Below are 21,280 nucleotides of genomic sequence, written 5' to 3'. Positions count from 1 at the left end.
CATTTAGCTGACATTTCGAGCTATGCTGAATGCTGGCCCAAAAACATCTCAATGGGACGGCAAAAAATAACTGAGGAATGAATCACATTTGTGGCATTTTGAGAGGACAGTGGATCCCGCTTTCTCACATGGGATACATAATCCGCCAAATAGAGACTGCATACTTTATTTTTATTGTTGTCATTTCGCTCCAACTGCTGGCTTGAAACACAAACTTATTAAAAATGACTTTTGAACATTTTGGAACAAGCAAAAAATAAATTAATAAAAGCATAAAATGTTTAGGAGATACATATTATAGAATCTGTGTACTGTGTGTTCCTTGAAGAGGCGGAGCATGATGGCGTGGCATGTGATGTCGGCCTGTCTGTGTGTGTGAGTGTCAGGGTGTGAGATGTGGCCAACAGCAGCTCTTGTGTGAGTGTGCACTTTTTGTTTTCGTGGGTCAGACTGTTCTCAGAGTGTTCAAGAAATAGCTGAAAAGCGCACGCACGGCTGTGACTCTCCTTTCCCACATGGTAGTGGTTATACTGTCAAACATTCTTTTAAGAGCACTTGAAAATGGATGGTGGACAGTGAATGGCGATAAAAAGATTTTGAGGAAACGCTTGACAAAATTTTCCAAAAATTTGGAAAAAAGGGAAATAAAATTCAATTTTAATTCAAATTTGGGAAATAATGTTTTTTTCCTTCAAATATATATATTTTTGGGTGGGAAGGGGGTTGAAACAATCCTATGATAATAATAGTATATTTTAGGATTTTTCTTGGAGATTAAAAAATATATAATAAAAATTCTATAATGTAACATAATGAAGTTACACATCTAGAAAAAACCTATTTTCAACAGATGTGTTATCATTTGTAATAATTACCTTTTCTGGAAAAATAAAATTAACCCAAAAAAATGCCTTTGCTTAAGACAATGACTTTTTCTAAAAATAAATTTCCATCCATCCATTTTCTGATCCACTTTATCCTCACAAGTGTCGCGGGATAAAAATAAATAATGGCTTATTAATTTTCTTCTTATTGTACATCACATAGTTTATCTGCAAACATCTGAATTTTTTTCTCTTAACAAAGCAGGAAAGGACTGTGGATTACGATTTGTGGTTTGAAACTCAAGATGTCCACGTTTATTCCACAGTATTGAAAAAAGACAACCTGAGAGACTTCCATTAACCTTCTCTCAGGTTTGCTCAACTCGCCTGCAATATGGGATCCTATCTTGTGGCTTTTCATTTGCGGTGAACACACACACACATACACTTACACACACACAAGCTCCTCTTTGAAAAGTTAACTTTCTGGAGTTGGGTGGGGGGGGGGGGGGGACAAAAAGTGACATTCCGTTGTCTTTTTTTTTTTTTTTTTGCCCGAGCACATCTCCAAAATGTCTTTCAAATGAAAGTTAAGAACTTGTGGCGCCTGCAGCTATCCAAGAAAAGTATCCACAAAGCAGTCCTTGTCTTTGGAGTTTATTCCATGCCAAGAAAGACGAGCGAGCGGCTGAACGGCGCATACGCAGGGCAAGCTGTGCGCAAAGTCACGCACAAAACACTAAATGGGAAACCGCTTAATAAATGATACCCAGGAATAACCTTGGGTGATGAACCACATGCTGCTTCACTGTGCCTTCAGTCATTTTGTCCAAAGGCGTTTTTTTGGGGAAATGGCGCACTGAATGACTTACGCAACATTGCCATCTGCTGGCTGCAATGGGCACTCACCTGACAAGCCTTTAGGTACACCATCAATAATTATAAAGAATAATATGAAAAAAGTGAAATGTTGCCTGAATAAATTAGGGAGTAAAAAAAATTAAAAGATGCCCCCCCCAAATATAAACATTTTACTGCAAGCATTTACTATACCTGTATTATTATCATGCTAGTATGTTATTAACATATTAGCAAAACTCCATTTGGCATAACATTGGTGATTGTTGTTTTTAACATTTAAAACTGTCATTTAACTGTGAAACAATAGTATGTTTTTTTTAAATGGCATATGGAATGAGAGTCATAATCTCATGAAAAAGAACATTTTTGTGATGCTGCAAATTAGAAACAAAAAAAAATATTTTTTAGGGAAAAAAAATGGACTTGATAAAAAATGATGCTCACATAATTGGACTCCTCAATCATTCTTATACTGACTCCAAATTGAAGAAAACTTCAATGTTTTGGTTTTTTTTTTTTGGCCTTGAGGGCCACCCTACTTGCGGACCATCGAAGTAAATGAGACTCTTCTTTTGTACCGCGATTCTTTAATGATGTACACAAACAAACCAAAATAAAGTGTCAGTAAAGAAATATAGCTCCTCATTCAATGTGATGCTCGACTTTTTATTTCGGCGAGAAGTGCGGCAGAGTAGGAAAAAGTCGGACGCAGGGTGGCGGTTAAAGGAGCTGGGTGGCATCAAGAGGAACAAGGGTAGCGACCGGTCAGTAAATTTCACTCCGCTTCAAGATGTACGGCCTCCGAGACTTGGCTGCGTGAGTGGCTTGCCTCTTGAGGATGTATGGCGACTTGCGCTTCAGCTGCGCACCGCCACCATTTTCCGCTGCGTACTCCATTGAGTCGTAGCGTAGCTGTTAAGAGAAAGGTGCACCATTAGGGGTGTTCGATATTCATTTTTTTTAAGTCAAGGTTTTTCCAGAATACAGTCGCACCTTGATTTACAAGCAGTGACATTGGGAATGTGTTTCAGAGTAATTCCTACTTGCTGGATAGATGGTTAAAGTCAAACAGGTCTTAGTTGAAAAAAGTATGGTAAGTGGAGTCTAAAGTCTCTCTCTCTCTCTCTCTCTCTCTCTCTCTCTCTCTCTCTTTCTCTGTGTATGTGTGTACATACATCCATCCATCCATACATCATCTACCGCTTATCCGGGGCCGGGTCGCGGGGGCAACAGCTTTAGCAGGGAAGCCCAGACTTAACTCTCCCCAGCTACTTCTACCATGCTCTCCCCGGGGGATCCCGAGACGTTCCCAGTCCAGCTGGGTGACATAGTCTCTCCAGCGTGTCCTGGGTCTTCCCCGGGGTCTCCTCCCGGTGGGACATGCCCGGAACACCTCACCAGGGAGGCGCTCAGGAGGCATCCGAATCAGCTCGTGACCATAGATGTGTACATACAGTATATAAAAATTCCTCGTGTCACCCCACCCTCGGGTGGTGTCCGTCCCTCACTCAGCTCGGGTCCTCTACCAGAGGCCAGGAAGCTTGAGGGTTCTGCGCAGTATCCTTGCTGTTCCCAGCACTGCACATTTCTGGACTGAGATGTCCGATGTTGTTCCAGGGATCTGTTGCAACCACTCATCTAGTTTGGGGGTCACTGCCCCGAGTGCTCCGACCACCACAGGCACGACTGTCACCTTTACCTTCCAGGCTCTCTCCAGCTCCTCTCTGAGCCCTTGGTATTTCTCCATTTTCTCGTGTTCCTTCTTTCTGATGTTTCCATCACTTGGGACCGCTACATCCACTACAACGGCTTTCCTCTGCCCTTTATCTATGATCACGATATCTGGTTGGTTCGCCATTACCATCTTGTCAGTCTGGATCTGGAAGTCCCACAGGATCTTCGCTCTGTCATTCTCCACCACCCTCGGAGGCGTTTCCCATTTTGACCTTGGGGTTTCCAGTCCATACTCCGCACAGATGTTTCGGTAGACTATGCCAGCCACCTGGTTATGGCGTTCCATGTAGGCTTTCCCTGCCAGCATCTTACATCCTGCAGTTATGTGTTGGATCGTCTCAGGCGCCTCTTTGCACTACCTACACCTTGGGTCTTGTCTGGTGTGGTATATCTGGGCCTCAATGGCTCTGGTGCTCAAGGCCTGCTCCTGAGCAACCAGGATGAGTGCCTCTGTGCTGTCCTTCAGGCCGGCCCTCTCTAGCCACTGATAGGACTTCTTGAGATCAGCCACTTCAGTTATGGTCCGGTGGTACATCCCGTGTAGGGGCTTGTCCTCCCATGATGGTCCCTCTTCCAGCGCCTCATCTTCTGTTCCCCATTGTCTGAGACATTCTCTGAGTACGTCATCCGTTGGAGCCTTCTCCTTGATGTATTCATGGAGCTTGGATGTTTCATCCTGGACAGTGGCTCTCACACTCACTAGTCCCCGGCCTCCTTCCTTTCGGCTTGCGTACAGTCTCAGGGTGCTGGATTTGGGATGGAACCCTCCATGCATGGTTAGGAGCTTTCGGGTCTTAACGTCCGTGGTCTGAATCTCTTCCTTTGGCCACCTTATTATTCCTGCAGGGTATCTGATCACTGGCAGGGCATAGCTGTTTATTGCCCGGGTCTTATTCTTGCCATTGAGCTGGCTTCTTAGGACTTGCCTCACTCGCTGGAGGTATTTGGCCGTAGCCGCTTTCCTTGTTGCCAGTTCGAGGTTGCCATTGGCTTGTGGTATACCGAGGTACTCGTAGCTGTCCTCAATGTCTGCTATTGTTCCTTCAGGGAGTGAGACCCCTTCAGTGCAGACTACCTTTCCTCTCTTAGTCACCATCCGACTACATTTCTCAAGCCCGAGACAGGCTTTGGATATATGTATAATAATTTGCCCTTGTGAGAAGTGAAATCAAGAAAGACTTCCATTGTTTTCCCACATATGAAAAGAGAAAAAAGCAAGGGCCCTGAAAATGAACCCTGTGGAACCCCATGAGACAATAAATGTGCATATTTATGTGACGTGAAATCAAGAAAGACTGCCATTGTTAAAAAAAAACAACACAAAGAATACTACTATTCAATTCAAATACTTTTCACAACAACTTCAAAGCTGGTTGTCATTTTGATGTTGAGGCAGGTGTGTGTGTCAACACTATTTACAGGTTTAATGTGTGAACATATGGGCGGATACAGTATGTGTGTATTTATATTTGTGCAATTTGTGTGCATGTACAGCGAGTGAGTGTGTGCGTGCGTGCTTGTAAACTCACCCTGCCCTGGCTACTGTGCAGCAGCGCTCTGCAAATATGCCGCACGCTATAGAGTTCCTCCAGACTCTTGTTGCTCCACTCCCTCATCCTCATCTGCTGTTCCCCCTCCTCTTCCTCCTCCTCCTCCACCTCCTCTCCAGCCTCCTCGCCGCTCCTCCTCCACCACGCCGCCTCCTCAGCCCCCTCCTCTATGAGCCGCAGGCCATCAGCCAGCCGGCACAGGTTGTCCAGCGTTAAGCGCCAGTAGGGGGCGCTCTGCTTGCTCGCCTGTTTCAGCTGTCTCAGACAGAAGGATCAGCAAGTGACAATTGAGCTCGTCATTAGAATTGGTTTCCAGTCTGTGATGGTGTGGATGTGGGTTTGAATGGTCGTTTGCCTCTCTATGTGCCCTGTGACTGACTGGCGACCAATTCAGGATGTAGTCTGCCTTCCGCTCAAAGTCAACTGCAACCCTTTTCAGGATAAGCAGTGTTGAAAATGGATGAAAGGTCCAATTCTTTTTCTTTTTTTTTTTTTAAATATTTCTTTGACTTTTGGGGCGGGGCACAAGAGAAGCGATGGCAACCATCAAAATTGTGATGACAACCACAGAAAAAAAGTATTTGGAGTTCATAGCTGTTACAATACACATACATACATTTGACAATGAAGATTATCCAATCCAACCCAATAGTGTCATCGAAGCAGAGTGGGCAAAAGTATTGGCCACACACTCTGTTCTTTCATCATGGCCTATTGAGGATTTACATCATAAAGCTTCCTGTAATATTTATTCAATAATTTAGCCACCCTCATAAAAAAAAAATTATGCATCCATCTATTAGCTTGAAAAAAAAGTGTACTTTGCTTAGTGTGATGCTATCTTGAAACGGCAGGTCTGAGTCATTGGCTTTTGAAGGACGCGTGAAAATGGCCAAATTGAGTCTATAATGGCTGTTTCAAAACAAAATAATTTGCCTTTGTGGGTCTTGGGAAGAAAAACATGATGACCAAATTTCATGTTGTGAAGTGAAATTTGAGAGCAGAATTTTCCACCAAACACCGAACCTTAACTGTATAGTGAGTCCATAGTGAAACAGGGCCTCTGCGTATTTCAACAAGCCAAATTTAAGACTTTTTAATACATTGCTCAGACCATCATGAATACAATTTAAGACCCATTTCCCAAGTACAAAAGACTTGAAGGGAAAATTGGAGGTCCGAAATGGAATCACAGCTTTCACATTGGAATTAAAAAAACAACCAAACGTAACCTACCGGTACATTGTAATTTTTTTTTTAAAAAAAAGGTAAACTTGTAAGATTTCGTAGCTGCTAACTAAGCTTTTAATACATCACTGCCCACGCACAGCAATGGCTGGTGGTGCTTACAGTTATGTTGTAGTTTCCTCAAAAAACAAAACATTTCAAATCGAGTTTGAAAGTCATGCCAATCGTTTTTTTTAAGAACCGCCAAACTCTTATTTAAGATCTAAGATGACATTTTAAGACCTCAAATTCAAATTGTTGGATTTAAGACTTCTTTTCTTTGACATTTTAAGACTCGACAGATACCCTGTTAAAATATCCCAGGCAAATTACTCGTAAAATGGCCCCTTTTAACCAAAATACTAGACTTACTTTACTTATAAAAAAAAAAAACATACCAAGCAAATTTCATATTCCTCATGAAAATGACAACAAGTGCCGAATTAAAATAACATTTTACAACCAAGCCTGTACAGTCAGTTTATCCTTGAAAAGGTCCTTGAACATTACCTTCTAAAATCTCCACGTCTAAAGAAAATGGCAGACTTATAATGCCTTTCTGGACATGGCTTTTTGCTACTATTTTTGTGGGTCTACTCGTGACAGAGACGCCAACCAAATTTTATTTTGCTCAGTGAAACTGGCATCAGGGGATGAATTGTCCACAAAGTCTATGGCGCCCTGCTGAACCAATGTCAGTCATCAAATTTTGCTGCAATGATCAGCCCACGCATGCTCTCCTCAAAACTCACTTGTATTCTTTGGCGTTCGACTCAGCATGACTTAGATTTGTTCTTGATTTTACTGTCTGGTGCTTTCTACCGCCTTTATTACCGATTCGTCTTGCTGGTCATTGTGCATGTTAAATCGCTCCATGTACAGCACTTTGTATGCAGCGATGGCTGTTTGAAAGTGCTCTATAAATACTGTTGACTTGACTTGACAAAAACTGCAATTTAGCAGCTCCACCTGATTTGTGTACATGAAGCAATCAACATTCCTAGGATGCATTTGTCTTTGAATGATGCCTGGAAATGGTTAAACTAAGCTTAAAATGGACGCCTTGGGGGAAAAAAATGGAGGACCGTTTTTGTGTAGCAAAAGACCATGGGGCAGAGGGGTCAGTGCCCCAGCATGGCCAGCGCAGATCAGTGTTGCTCCATTTGTACATTATATTGAATATATCGCGGCGAGGAGTGCTGCTGATGCTGTGAGAACTTTTTGTGGAGTCTTGTCTTACCTTGGAAGCAAGCAGGCTGCTGAGCAGTTGTTCTCCAAGCTCTTGCTCCATGTCTGAAGAGGAATAACCTGTTATTAGTGTTATCATAAGTAGTCATAGTACAAAAATAATAAGGTTTAAAATTTCAGAGAGGCGATTTTTTAAAATCACAATTACAATTATTATATTTATCATCATTCATCATTGAAAAATAATCAGAATTATCATACTCATAACAATTGTGATGTTCGAATAATATCAAATGTATCCACTTTGCCTGAGTATGATGACGAGGATGATGTTGATGATGATGATGATGATGATGATGGTGATTGGCGGTGACGGTGCAAGTAGAATTACAAACACATAAAATCGGGTTACAGATAACATTTTTTTTTAAACAGCGAGTTACTGGTTGAACAAGGTTTCTACAGAGTGATTATGATGACTGTTTTTAAATACGTATTAAAAAACAACTTCCAAGGCAACAACAATTTACAATGACTGTACTGAAGAGCTTATCTCCACGTTATACATAAAAATGTAAAAAAAAAAACATTTTACGTGACAGCGTTCGATAGCTCTGATGTACCTAATGTTTGGGCCAATGAAAATGAATAGAAAACACACACACACACACACACACATATAAAATTAGTTCACTCAATATTGATCTTAATTTTGGTATTCTAGTGCAACAAGTGTATGATGCACGCTCACTGGATCATTAGGTACACTAACACACGAACTAATGTCCTGTCCCCCCCACCCCAAAAAAAAAACATGCCTCTTTTCGAGTGATTCTCACTCAGACTTTATGAAGGTCACGACTGAATATTAGATACGGCGCTCAGTGTGTGTTTGTGTGTAATAAAACAGCTCCCCTCGTAAGCGACTGTCAATCCAAAGAGAGCTTTTTACTCTGGGGTGGTTCTTACCTGCACAGAGCCCACTGCAGGTGAAACACAGCAGCAGTAGCACACAAGCCAAGTGAGCCTGCATCTCGACCGTTTTAACAAACAAACAAAGAAAAAAATAGCAATGAGTGAAAAATCTAATGAAAAAGTCCCGGATGTGGCCCCGATAAGAGGGAGTCTTTTAGTCCATCAATGTAAAACTTTTGAGATTTCCCCGCTAGTCCTGCTGCTGCTGATGAGGAACGCTTGCATGTGAGCCTCAGCTATATACAAGTCACCCCCCCTTTCCAGACCCCCCCCCCCGCCCCCACCTTCTCCTCCACTCACCACCGTCATGTCTTCATACTCATCACACGTCATACTACCGTCATGGATTTGTTGATGAGTGTCATTTTATTATTTGACATCAAATGCGGTCTGCGGGGTGATGATGGGACGGGGTTGCTGGTTGGGGAAAGGGAGACGGGGGAGGGGAGAGAGGGGGTCCTGTCTTGAGACCAAAGCTAATTTTACTCCTCGACCAAGCATCACTGCAGCCGGTTGATGATTCATTCACACCTGAATATACATTCCTCCATTTTCTTTCACGCTTATCCCCAAGAGAGTCACGGGTGTGCTGGCTGACTTGAGGCAAGACACACCCTGGACCAGCCGTCAGCCAATCACAGGCCACACATCAACAAAAAACACTCATATTTAACCGCCCCCCCCCACCCGGCCCCCCTCTACGAATAATGACCTCACTGTCCGATGGGAAACAATCCACATTATAGACTTATGACTTGGACTCTTTTTGTCTTTCGAGATTTCCCCCATGAATCTTCAGAGAACAAGCGGCGGTTACGCAGGCAGTTAGTTCGTGGAACTGTTTCAAACTCCGGAGTGAACACTTTCCACACTGTTGAATAAAGGTACCGAGGATATACACAGGTGGACATGAATTGGGTCTTGGCGCTTCAAAAACCAACAAGGGCCCGTTTATTCATGAACCCGGGAAAATGTGGTGGATATAGACCAGTTCGCACGATTGTTTGAACGTTCACAGTGAACACTGTGACCACTGCCCCATAAATAATGCACATACATAACATTGACTCTTAGTGTTTCGAGAATCCTCATGAAATTTCAAAATAAAACAAAACATGATTGAAACGTGGCCCAATGTGGTGGCTACACAGACAGTTCTCACGGCTGTTTTTGGCTCCCTCTTTGGCACTGTCACCACTGTCCCATGAAAAAGACGCACTTTTATAGCATGAAAATTTTTACAGTTTTCCAGGTTTCTTACAAGACCATGTTTAGTCTAGAACGGCTTAAAAGTGTCCATGAACTTTGTCGAACCTGGACAAAAGAATAAATTTTTTTTTAACATTTTTCATTTTTTAGTGGAGAGCATTTTGGTTCATTGAGGAAAAGATATCAAGTTTTGGGCGACAGACTGATATTTAGGGCATTCTTGTGTATTTCTGTCAAACTTGGCCCAAACTGTCCATAATGCTTAAGAAGCACGTGTTATTTCTTCGGCAAGTGCACGGACAAGTGTGTTGCAGTACCTCTGTTGGCCGCGTCGAGACATGGAGGCAGTGTTGCGTCAGTATACCACCCCACTGTTGCCTCCTCCTCCTCCTACTCTTTCCTCTCCTCCTCCTCCTTTTGAGTTCCTGCCGGGACAACAAGGAACTTTTTTGAGAGTTTAGCACAACAAAGTGTGCGTCGTTCTGTTTGTGAGGAGTTCGGACCGACTGCAATGGCTCCATTTGGGAAGAACTTCTTGAAAGCTCGTCTGAAAAACAGGTAATTTAATACCACCATGTGAGCCCCTTCAGGGGGGGGTTCACGTTACATTGTAGATGTGAGGTGGGAGGGGGGAGTTTCCGAGCAAGTGGAAACCAGGTCAGGCATGTAAAGTGTTTTAAAGTGTTAAAATTGGCAAAGCTATTATTTGAAAGTGATACGAGGTGGGTTGTAGAAAGGGCTTTTGGTCACTATTTGAAAGAAAACAAGGCAAAAGTCATCTTGACACACCTCTAAGTTCTTTATGACTAGTACTGTACCTCCTAGTGTTAATTTTAATAATCTAATAAATTGAATATATTATTTGCTATTGCTTTAGCCCCAAAATGAATGACTTGATCCAGCCCAAATGGTACTAAAAATGTACATTATATATGTATTATATATTTGTATGGAGATAGATTGATCGGTACTTTGCCATCAAGACTGCGGGCTTAATGCATAATGGAAAACACTAAAGAAGTGGTAACGAACAGCATCGGTGTCGCAGTTTCCCATTGGATATTTGAACCCAAATGGTGGTGCCACACACGGAGACTATTAATACGACAATACTCACAGTCATATATTCTGCATCCTCTGTGAAGAACAACTAATAAAACAGCCCTCATATAAATCCGACTGTAACCAGGTGGCCAAAGGGCACACCCCAAAAAGGAGCAGCACAATGTCCAGTGACTTGAAAAAAATAAAAAATAAAATGTGACAGAAAACATATTCCAAAAATGTTTGGTCCTTTTTGGGGTGCCAAGTCAATTCACATTCATTTCAATAAGAAAAGATGACTTGGAAAAAAATTGGAAAACTACCAAGCATTTTATGTTTACATTTTGTTTTCGTTTCGAATGACCGTTACGACTAATGTTTGGTTGGATGAATTGGTGCCTGTGGTTCATATTTAATGAATGCTATTGTCACATATGGTTTCCCTGGTGATATTTACATTCATGCCCTGTTTGAACAGATGTTCAGTTGTGCGTCTGTTTTGTAATTGCCTGCGAAATATGTACGTGCCCTATTTTTCTTCCTTTTTTGCATTTTGATAGCCAACACTCTCATCACCACTTCTTGAATCCGCAGCGGCAATTTGGTTGAGTGGCTCACTCTCGTTTTTTTTCATGTATATATTTTTTTCATGACGCTTCTTTGAAGAAAAAAAAATGTGTGAAATCAGCATGCCGCCCACATAAAATGCAGCCAAAAGCTTGCTTTGAGTGGTCTGGAGTGAGCCAACGCCATTCTTGACGAGATGAGGGCAGCGGCTAAAGCCTCAGCTGGCTTTGAGTTGGATTTAATTGAAAGGTACTCTCCTTGTTGCCAAATGTGGGAAGAAAAAAAAGTGTGGATTATAGCCAAATATATTAATAAAATCAACTCGCTTGGAACTCAAGACGGGTCCTACACTGCATTTATTTGCCATCGTTCGTGGACAAGCCAAGATGTAGCCAAGCTGTATTTACAGAAATAATAATCTGCATTATGGTCGATGCTAAGTATGTGTACGCTGTATCATAAAAGTAATATAAAGTTTTGAAAACTACTTGCATTTTCACCATGAACACATCATTCGTAATGCAGTCAATGTGTGCACTGTGCCAATATTTTAAAAGTAAAAAAAATTGTTTTTTGTTTTGTTTTGTTTTTGAAAAAGAAAAAAATTTCAGAAAAAAGTTGAAAAAAATAATTGTCAAAATCGATTTTGTTGCATGCTTTGAGGAAAAGCTACACATTAAGTAAAAAGGTTGACACTTTTGAGCAACATTGATATATTTTTGAGAACTATCTTTTATATTCTTGAATGAGAAAAGTCATGTTACTGACAAAAAAAAGTATGTTCGAAGCAAGGTTTAATTTTTTCTTTAAAAAACTTGGGGCGGGGGGTTGCAAACCCCCCCACAGACAAATTTTCACACAAAAAAGTTGGGGCTGTGGGATGTTTTTGTTTATCCCATATCTTAAATGCGTGTTTGACAAAAAAAAAAAAATTAAAAATTGGCGGCGGCCCCCTGATGCTGCTGTCCATTTAGAACCCAAAGTGCCTCGAGAACGTGTGCAAAGGTGGTGTCGAGATTGTTGTTGTGAGATAAGGAGGGGAAGCGGAGTGTTGTGTCTCTATTCACAGATCACAAGTGCGACTCATCCCGCAGATAAAGATGATGTTATTTCCCTCATTCCCCGCCCAGATAAGGCAACCGACAGGAAGCGCCGCCCGTGTTTTTCTTTTCCGCTATGCTGAGTGAATGTTTGCCCGCCTTTTTCCTCAAAACATCAAAGTCACTTCAACCTCTTTACCACTGCTTGTCAATTTTCCCAGCTTTGGAGACTGTATATACGTGGCATAATAGGTGACATGCCTTCTGTGTGAAAAGAAATAGTCAAAAGCTGGGACGGGGGCCTCAAGTTTAACTCCCGGCACTCACCTCTAATGTAGTATCATTTTTAAAAGCAATTACCGTATTTTCTGCACTATTAGGCACACCTAAACGCATTCAATTTTCTCCAAAGGTTGAAGTGCTCCTTAAAATGTGATGCGCCTTCTACATGGATCAGTATTTTGATTTCTTGGACGCAGTATTTTAAATGTTCTGTAAAGCGCTTTGTTGCAGCGACATAAAGCTGTATTGTATTGTATTGTATTGCCTTCAGCATACCACCATCTAATGGATGAATAATGTAATTGCAGCCACTATTGTAGCTTCTACTCCATGCGCCTCATAATGCGGTGTGTCCTATATCTGAAAGTAGTTTTAAAACAGGTCATTCATTGAAGGTGTGCCTCATAATGCGATGCACCTTCTATTCATTCATTCATTCATCTTCCGAGCCGCTTGATCCTCACTAGGGTCGCGGGGGTGCTGGAGCCTATCCCAGCTGTCTTCGGGCAGTAGGCGGGGGACACCCTGAATCGGTTGCCAGCCAATCGCAGGCACCTTCTGTATGGATCAATATTTAGATTTCTTGGACGCAGTATTTTAAATGTTCTGTAAAGCACTTACTGTTACAGCCGTATAAAGCTGCATTGTATTGTATTCCCTTTAGCATAGCGCCATCTAGTGGGTGCATAATGCAACAGCAGCCACTATTGTAGTTTCTATTCTATGTACCTTATAACACGGTGCACCCGATATATGAAAACAGTTTTAAAATAGGCCATTCATCGAAGGTGTGCCTAGTACTCCGAAGCGCCTTATAGTGCAGAAAATACGGTAACAACTCTATTATACATCACTCTGAAGATGCTGGTGATGCCGTGTGGATGTGTTAAAGCACGCACATTTTCGGTAATAGCTCACCTTTGCTGGGTTCTGTGTGAATGGTATCATGGTGGAATAGGGGGATACTGGTACTGTGCACCGACACCACATGATGGTACTGCGCACCGACACCACATGACCAGTTTGGCAAAATGTCATTTTTAATGTAGCGGCACTGACCGCTACATGTTCATCAAAACAGAGTATGCTTTATAACTCCTGAAATTACTTTCAATTCACAGAAGTGCATTAGCAAGAGTTGCTAGCTTGAATTTCTCGACCTCTTCACGTGTTTTGATTCTGAAAATGTTCTCCAAAATTTTGACCGATACCGTATATCAATCCAATGCGTTTGCCACGAGCTTCACCAGATTGCGGCTGCTGTTCATGCTCACACACTGAGCAGATTTCAGTGGAAAATCAAGAGGCAAGGGCCATTCTCGTACTTCCCGTCTGGCACAGGAAGTGGTGATTGTGGCCTGAGGATAAATGCAGGTGCTTCCCGACACACACATAAGAATGCTTGCGCGCTATACCCTCTTTCTGCCCTGAATGTATTTATCCACCAGTATGTCCGCAATATTCGTTCAGAATAATAACTTTGATATGTTTTGACGTGATTGATGACTTGCTGGATGAACTTATGGCACAACATTAGGAACACCTGAACTATATACTGGAAAGACATTAGGGCCGTTCACACAACACACATTTGCTCCGGCGCTGCACCGATATATTTTGTTGCGATATATTTTGCACCGCAGCAAATTGTGTGGAGCGTTCACACGTACAAAGCCGCTGAGCGTGGCAGCTCCGACACAGTGTCGGGGCTGCCCCGCTTGCGTTCACACGGCAGTTTCTGCAGCGGAGCAAAACGACAGAAAACAAACAAGCTGTCGTGTTGGTTCTTTTTAAAACGTACTGTATATACACAACTCAAGCGACTACTGGACCGGCACGTCCTTCTCCTTCTCGGTCTCCGTGCCTTCTGCTCGAGAGTGACCGCCCAAGAAAACGTAAATCAACGATGACTTCAATGACACTCAGAAAAGCAAACACTAACGCGCCAAACAGAAAATCAAGAGAGGAAATCACAAAATAAATTCTAAGAGGGGCGGGGGGTTGTGAACAAACGACAAAGGAACAAACAACTCCGAGACAGTCCAGTCTCCTACAAAAGGAAAGATGTTACTAGCCAAGTCTTGTGTCGTTATGAATCAACACATTACGGAAGTCCGACAGAGCACAAAAGCAACGCATTCTCGCCATACGTACACTTCACAAGCATTTGCTCTGGAGCAAATTTAACCCAGTTGCGTTCACATGTGCAAATTTAAACCGGTGCTGCTTCGCAAACGAGCATTTGCTGCGGAGCAAATTTTTGACCCACCTCGCTGAGGTGGGTCAAATTTGGTCCGGTATAAGCTCTTTTCCGGGGCAGCCCCGGCGCAGCACAGGACCAAATCTTGCCGTGTGAACAGCCCTATTAAGTACAAGCTGCAATTCTGCCTTCAAAAAAGAAGAATGTTGCTGACTTTTTGTTTTTCCTTAAATATGTGACTTTGTTTCTCAAAAGCATATGAAATTTGCTTTGAGTGGAAATTTTTTGAATGCGTGGGAAAAGATTAAAGGACATTTTTCTAAATCATATGCAATTAGCGTTTTTCACAAACATATGCAGTTTTTAAACTAAACCAAAAAAAATGAATATTATTGAAAATATCGACTTTTTTGTCAAAAATAATGCTTTGCTTGACTTTTTCTTGAATGTGTAGTTTTAATGTATTTTCTTAATTTAAAAATATATTATCATCTGCCTTTCTTGGAAATCTATTTTTTTCTTGAAAATATAAAAACACATTCGAGAAAAATCACACTTGCTCAAAATATGACAAAAAAAGACAAAAAAAAAAGAAATGTTGTTTATTCATCCCCAAAACAGATTCTCAGAAAAAGTACTTTTGTCTTTGTTTAATTTGTAAAAGGTATAATAACAATTTGTAGAAAACCATTTGACTCATCAAAAAAATTGTTTTCATGAAAATATAAAAGCTAATTAAATTTTCTACATTGTTTTTTTGCAATAAAAAAAATTCTGGAAAAATCTACAAAGATGTTTTTTTTCTGAAATATATCAAGTATTTTTTCCCCTACAGAAAACATTTTCTCTCAAAATTGTCAGCTCATTATCTATTAAAACATATTTTAAAAAACACCATTTTCTTTCACTTCACATGTGGATGTGAATGCAAAGTGTAGCGTGTATTTTGAGTGGAAGCAGTGAACAAGTTGTCGGGAATGTGGCAGGCATGCAACAATGGGAGTTAATGGTTACGTGGACCCTCTGAACAAATAGTTGAGTGACGTATTCGACAAACAAATGATCCAAATTCAGCAAGCAAGCGCGACTTTGACCTCAAAGAGTCTTCCACTATTTGGGGCCCTAGCAGGAAAGGAAACAACATAATTACACTCTGAGATAAAAGTCATAATCTTACCCAAATAAAAGGAAGATGCAGTGCTTTTTTGTTTCCCCAGATGTACGAGATTGCGTTTTGTTGATGTGATGGACCTAAAAGGGAGGTATGTCTTGATAACAAACAAAAAAGGAACAAAAACACACAAAAAATATACTTTTGTTTTAAAGAAAAAAAGCTGTATACAGTTTTTAGAAAGAAAATATAAATTTGCGGGAAAAAAATCTTTTGTGAGGAAAAGGAAATTATTTTTCATATAGTGCTGTAATACAAGAAAAAAAATACATTTTAAAAATAAAGGTAAAATATTCTTGAGACAAAAGTGTTTTTTTATCAAGAACATTAATTTTTTCGGGTGCTATATTTTCATGAATGTGTCACATATTTTTAAGAAAAAGATATTTTGTGCTTTTGTAAAAAAAAAAACTAAATAAAGAAATACAAAATTTGGGCTGAATTTTTTTTTAACGTTTAACAGGTAGAAAATTGTAGGTGAGCTTTGTCTTTTTTATCACTGAATGTGTTTGTTGTGTGTCTCTGTGCGCGTGCGTCTGTGTGCACGTGTGTGTGTGTGTGTGTGTGTGTGTGTGTGTGTGTGTGTGTGTGTTTGTGTGTGTGTGTGTGTGTGTGAGTGTGTGTGTGTATATGTATGTGCATGCATGTGTGTGTTTGTGTGTGAACATATGTATACTTGTGGGGACATTGCATTTTTAAATGTGAAAAGTGCCCTTCAAATAAAGTTTGATTGATAAAAATACATGTTTTATTTTCAACAAAATTTGTTTTTTCCAAGAAAAGGTGGTGTATTTGGTGGGAAAAAATAGCATATATTTTCAGGAAAAAACATTGCAAGACATGCTTCAGGGGAAAATAAAATCTATACGACGTGAAGTTTTAAGACCTTGACACTCACTTCGTTGAGTCTTGTTCAGGCTCTGTTGTAAAGATTTTCTGTCATCTGTGCATAAATGGCCCCTTTCACACTGCTATAAAAGCCACCCTGCCATAAGCGCTGCTCCAGTTGTTCGTGGATTTCACTAAAATAATAAAATGTGATTAAATTACATAGCTATGACATTAACTGCGATGACGCAAACATTTCACCTGTCATGCGGCCACCAAACACGGCACGCAAATCCAATCGGAACGTCTGGAAATACCATGACTTTATTCGATTACCTGCTCCCGCAACTTGGACGTCTGTTCCATTTAAAGTAATGTGTATTAGCAACGTTACATTAGCTCTGGCCTATTAGCCACATACATGGACAAATGTATTTGGGAAAAAAAAGGATTACGCTGGGTTGTTGCTGTCCAGATGACAAGGTAATGAGGGGTTAAATAGCAATAGAGGACGAGTAATTGTCTAACGGGACAATAATGAGACGCTACGAAGGAATGTCGTCTCTCAGCGAACTGCAAAATGCTTAAAATAGTCAGTGAATGTCTTGGCTAGCCAAATGCTGCCGGAAGTTAGTCCAAAGGGTCTGTCACGTACATGTATGAAGCGTGTCAAAAAAGTTCCAGGGACCAGTGTTACAAAAGATTTGTGTATTTAAAATCCAAACTACAGACTTACCAGAATACCGCTTTGATGTGATCCCTTTTCTTCAAATACATCTATAATAACTTATTCGTGAAAATAATCAAATTTCGCTGAGATCAGATTAATCTAACAACAGTGCAGGACAATCTCCTTGCTAGAATATAGCACGGGAATGTAAATACTTAAGACATTCATGTTCCTGTTCCTGTCTTCTCCAGGACAAAAGACAGTGAGCCCATCGCTGGGAAGGAAATCCAAGTAACAGTGTGCAATGAGGAGAAGGTAGTCTGCGGTGTGACCAAGCACACCACCTGTGCCGACATGATTGAGGCATTGCTGGAAGATCACAGATCGGCTCCGGAGAGCAAGCAACTCCTGCGCGGAGAGCCAAATGACTTCAGTCTGGTGGAGCGTTACAAAGGTTTCGAGAGGGTATTGCCACCCCTCAGCAGGATCCTGAGGCTGTGGTACGCCTGGGGGGACCAGAGACCGTTCATCCAGTTTGTCCTCGTCCAAAGCGGCGAAGTTGTGTCTCAGCGGGCTATGAAGCCTACGAAGAACCGGAGCCGATACACCAGGAACCCTCAGGCTCTTCCTGTGGAGAAGCAGAAACGTGTAGTGAGGAAGGCCTTCCGGAAGCTAGAAAAACTCCACAAGGAGAGCACAACATCCGCCGGTACTGAGGAAATCGATCGCATGGTGCAGCTCATCCTCAACCAGGACCAAACCATTCAAGAGCAGATCCAGCGGATGGAAGATCTAGAACTGGAGATACAGCAGCTTCAAGGAGAGGAAGACCAACATGACAAGTTGGAGGCTTGCGGCTTGAACTCGGAGGAGCTTGATACGTTACTACAAGTCAGTGAAAATGTCCAGCAGTTGGAGCTTCAGATCCATAAGCAGCAAGCGCTCATAGCGCAGCTTTGTCGTGACATAGACGCCGAGCAGAGGATGGTAGTGATTCCCGAGCATGAAGGAGCATCAGCCACTCCCTGGACACCGTCTGAGGCCGATGAGTCGCTCCTGGCCGAGCTGGAAAGGATCCAAGCTGAGGTGAGGCGTAGCTACCTGGCCGGCGTATCCCTCCACAGCCAGGCGGCCGAGGTAGACAAGAAAATCCGCTTCTCTGAGGCCGCCTGGCTCTCCAGAGATCAGGAGTGCTGGCAGTTGGCCACCGAGCTTCGATTGCTGCAAATGAGCGACGATGCCCAAGAGATCTGTGGTGGAAATGCAACAGTGACAAATGAGGCCGCTGTGGTCAAACATGTCTCATTCCCCATGGATATGACGGACACGGACTCAGACACCGGCATCAGCTCCACGCACAGCCAGGACTCACTGTCACCCGGCCTGGACTTTCCTCCACCGCTGGACACGGACGTCTAAAGGATGTCGGCACGCGTGCATCTAAAGATGTCTGGAGACCAATGCCAAAAGGTTTCTGGACACAGATGTCTAAAGGATGTTTCCACCACTGGTCACAGATATTCAAAGATGTCTGGACAGAGATTTCGAAAGGATGTAAGGCCAAGGATTTAAGCTGTCTGGACATGGATGTGTTAAGGATTTTTGGACATGGACTTCTAAAGGGTGTTCGGATCCGTACATCTGACAATGTCTGGACATGGACATCTGAAGATGTCCATCCTCGATCTTAAGGATGTTTCTGACACCGGACAAAAACCAAACCTCTCAAGAAAGTCTCTATCACTGGACATGAATATATAAAGATGTCTAGGCCAATAGTAACCAAAGTCTAAAATACACATCTAAAGACAAATCATCCATGGACCCTTTTGCTACCGTTTATCCGGTTTTGATTCACAGGTGAGCTGGACTGTAGCCCATGTTGGCTCGATTGCCAACCAATGACGGGATGCATAAAGAGACGAAGAAAAAAAGTTCAGTGATAGAACCACTACACTATCAGTGACCTGACTACTGCCCCATTTATCCTGTTCAGGATCACAGTTGAACTAGACAAGCCAGAGACGGGTTTACACTTGTCTTACGTTCTCTACGATCGGACAAGCCGACATTGAAGGCCGGTCAATGACCGAGTACTTTCTATCCAAAATCCTGTCGGCAGTTTTCTGTACCACTTGTTCTCATTAGGGTTGCGTGTGAGCTGGAGCCTACCAGGGACACCCTGGACTGGTTGCCTGTTGAGCGCAAAGAGTACCACAATCCGACCTGCAGTTACTTCAGCCTCAGCCAAATACGGCTTATTTCCTTGTTTTACAACAATGTTCTAGAAGTTGCCTTTGAAGACCTCCGGAATTGTTTGAACTGACTGAACAACTACACAAAGTAGTTTTGGAATTTTCTTTAAAAGCCATAAACCACTTATTAATGAACTTTAACAGTGTTTTATATTAAAACTCACGAAGGCGATACTGTACATCTTTATATAAATATGAGATTTATATAAGTTCAATATTGACACAAATGTACATATAAAGTATATGTCCGTTGTTTTTATCTACAGTGTTTTGTATCCATTATAAATCTCTAGTTTTTAATATGTATTACAGTTGTACAAAGACTATACAGTATATTTATTCATCACACAACTTTAATCTACACAATGAAGTTGAAATGTGCATTCTAATTTTCATAATAAACCAATGAAAAGGTGACACAAGTTGAATTTAGTGTGAGTTGCAAAATTCTGTTCATTTTCCAAAAAGAGCACGATGGGAAAAAATAAGGATGCACAGGATATTTACCGGGAATCTGAGCCCCTTCATCCCAACTTTCCACTAAGCTCATCCAAAAAAAAAATGCCATCATGCTTCCGTTATGACTCTAATACTAACTCCAAATCCAGAAAGAAAATCAGGCTGTATCTACGGATTGTTGGGTTAAATAGGAAGTGTAAAAGACGTCACACCAGACGATGACACCATGTAATTAATGATCTGTTTGCAGACTGCTGTGTTGCTGTCCAAAAGTGTCAATAACATCCCTTTGCTAGATCCAACGTATCATGGATCACATCCCACCTTTGCTAGGTCTTGTATAAAATGATTTGCTTCTTTTTGGGTGATCCCTGTGTGAAAGAGGCTTACAGTATATATAGGGTGTTACATATAAGCATAGGCAATGGTCTCCAGGGCGACAAATAAAAAACAACTTGTACTTGAATCAGACATGCTGGAGGGGAGGGTTTCGATTTCACTCCGCCAAAAATCACTTCAACACCCCCTCCATCCTTGACTACCCACTCCACTACCGCTTCCTCCACAACCAGGTCACGACTGAGAGCTTGAAAGACAACTGGTCACTGCCTGATTTTATTTTGACCCATGAACATAGTTCCTTGGCACTAGGTTAGCACCTACACGTTAGCATGATGGTAACGAGTTAACAACACCAAAGCATTGGTTTTGTAGGTAATACAAATTCATCGCTAAACAAATCAATAAATAAAGTTCGCTTCCTATCTTGGTACAGTTTGTATGACCAACATGCATGATAATGTGTGCTTCGTTTCTTCATTTGGGCTAAGCACAGATAATAGCCTATCAAGTCACGTACAATTTTATTGTCAAATGCTATTGGTAATGCGTGATTCCCCACTCCCTCGCATGGTACCCGTCTAACGGCAAATCTCGTTTTCAGACCATGTGGTCCGTGTCGTGCCTACGGAAGTACAATATGGGAGTGGAGCAGTAGTGTCGCTAAGCTACGGGGGAATCCCGTGCTGTACATTTTGTTCATAAGCAACAGAACTGTTTAACTGTTTAAACAAGCAGTAACTGTTTGTTGTAACGAAGGCCTTGCCACTATTTAGTGGTAAACATCTGGTGGTCCGAATGAAGTTGACATTATAAAGGTGTTTGTTCTAAGAAAAATTTAGCAAATGGAAAATCAT

General features: G+C 41.7%; 2 protein-coding genes across 5 annotated transcripts; one reads left to right on the top strand and one right to left on the bottom strand.

The window, feature by feature from the left end:
- Positions 1 to 2,337: 2,337 nt before the first annotated feature.
- nts (neurotensin) lies at positions 2,338 to 10,089 on the bottom strand. 4 transcript variants are annotated; one of them, XM_052061257.1, is made up of 5 exons: positions 9,886 to 10,089; positions 8,354 to 8,411; positions 7,437 to 7,504; positions 4,949 to 5,224; positions 2,338 to 2,597 (listed from the first exon to the last, which is right to left on the bottom strand). In XM_052061257.1, exons 1-5 carry the CDS (start codon positions 10,087 to 10,089, stop codon positions 2,451 to 2,453), a joined length of 753 nt encoding a protein of 250 aa, XP_051917217.1. In that variant the 3' UTR covers positions 2,338 to 2,450. The 4 variants fall into 4 exon arrangements, with proteins under 4 accessions (XP_051917217.1, XP_051917218.1, XP_051917219.1 ...); XM_052061258.1 differs by having other exon boundaries at positions 7,437 to 7,489; XM_052061259.1 differs by lacking the exon at positions 9,886 to 10,089 and having other exon boundaries at positions 8,354 to 8,625.
- rassf9 (Ras association domain family member 9) lies at positions 9,980 to 20,053 on the top strand. Its single transcript, XM_052061247.1, has 2 exons — positions 9,980 to 10,126; positions 17,622 to 20,053. The coding sequence occupies exons 1-2, from the start codon at positions 10,080 to 10,082 to the stop codon at positions 18,787 to 18,789; spliced, it is 1,215 nt and encodes a 404-aa protein (XP_051917207.1). The 5' UTR covers positions 9,980 to 10,079; the 3' UTR covers positions 18,790 to 20,053.
- Positions 20,054 to 21,280: the final 1,227 nt, after the last annotated feature.

Source organism: Hippocampus zosterae, chromosome 3 (genome assembly GCF_025434085.1).
Source record: "Hippocampus zosterae strain Florida chromosome 3, ASM2543408v3, whole genome shotgun sequence".
Classification (NCBI taxonomy): Eukaryota; Metazoa; Chordata; class Actinopteri; order Syngnathiformes; family Syngnathidae; genus Hippocampus; species Hippocampus zosterae.
The sequence above is the reverse complement of the archived record's forward strand: the minus strand, read 5'-3'. Positions and strand labels throughout refer to the sequence as shown.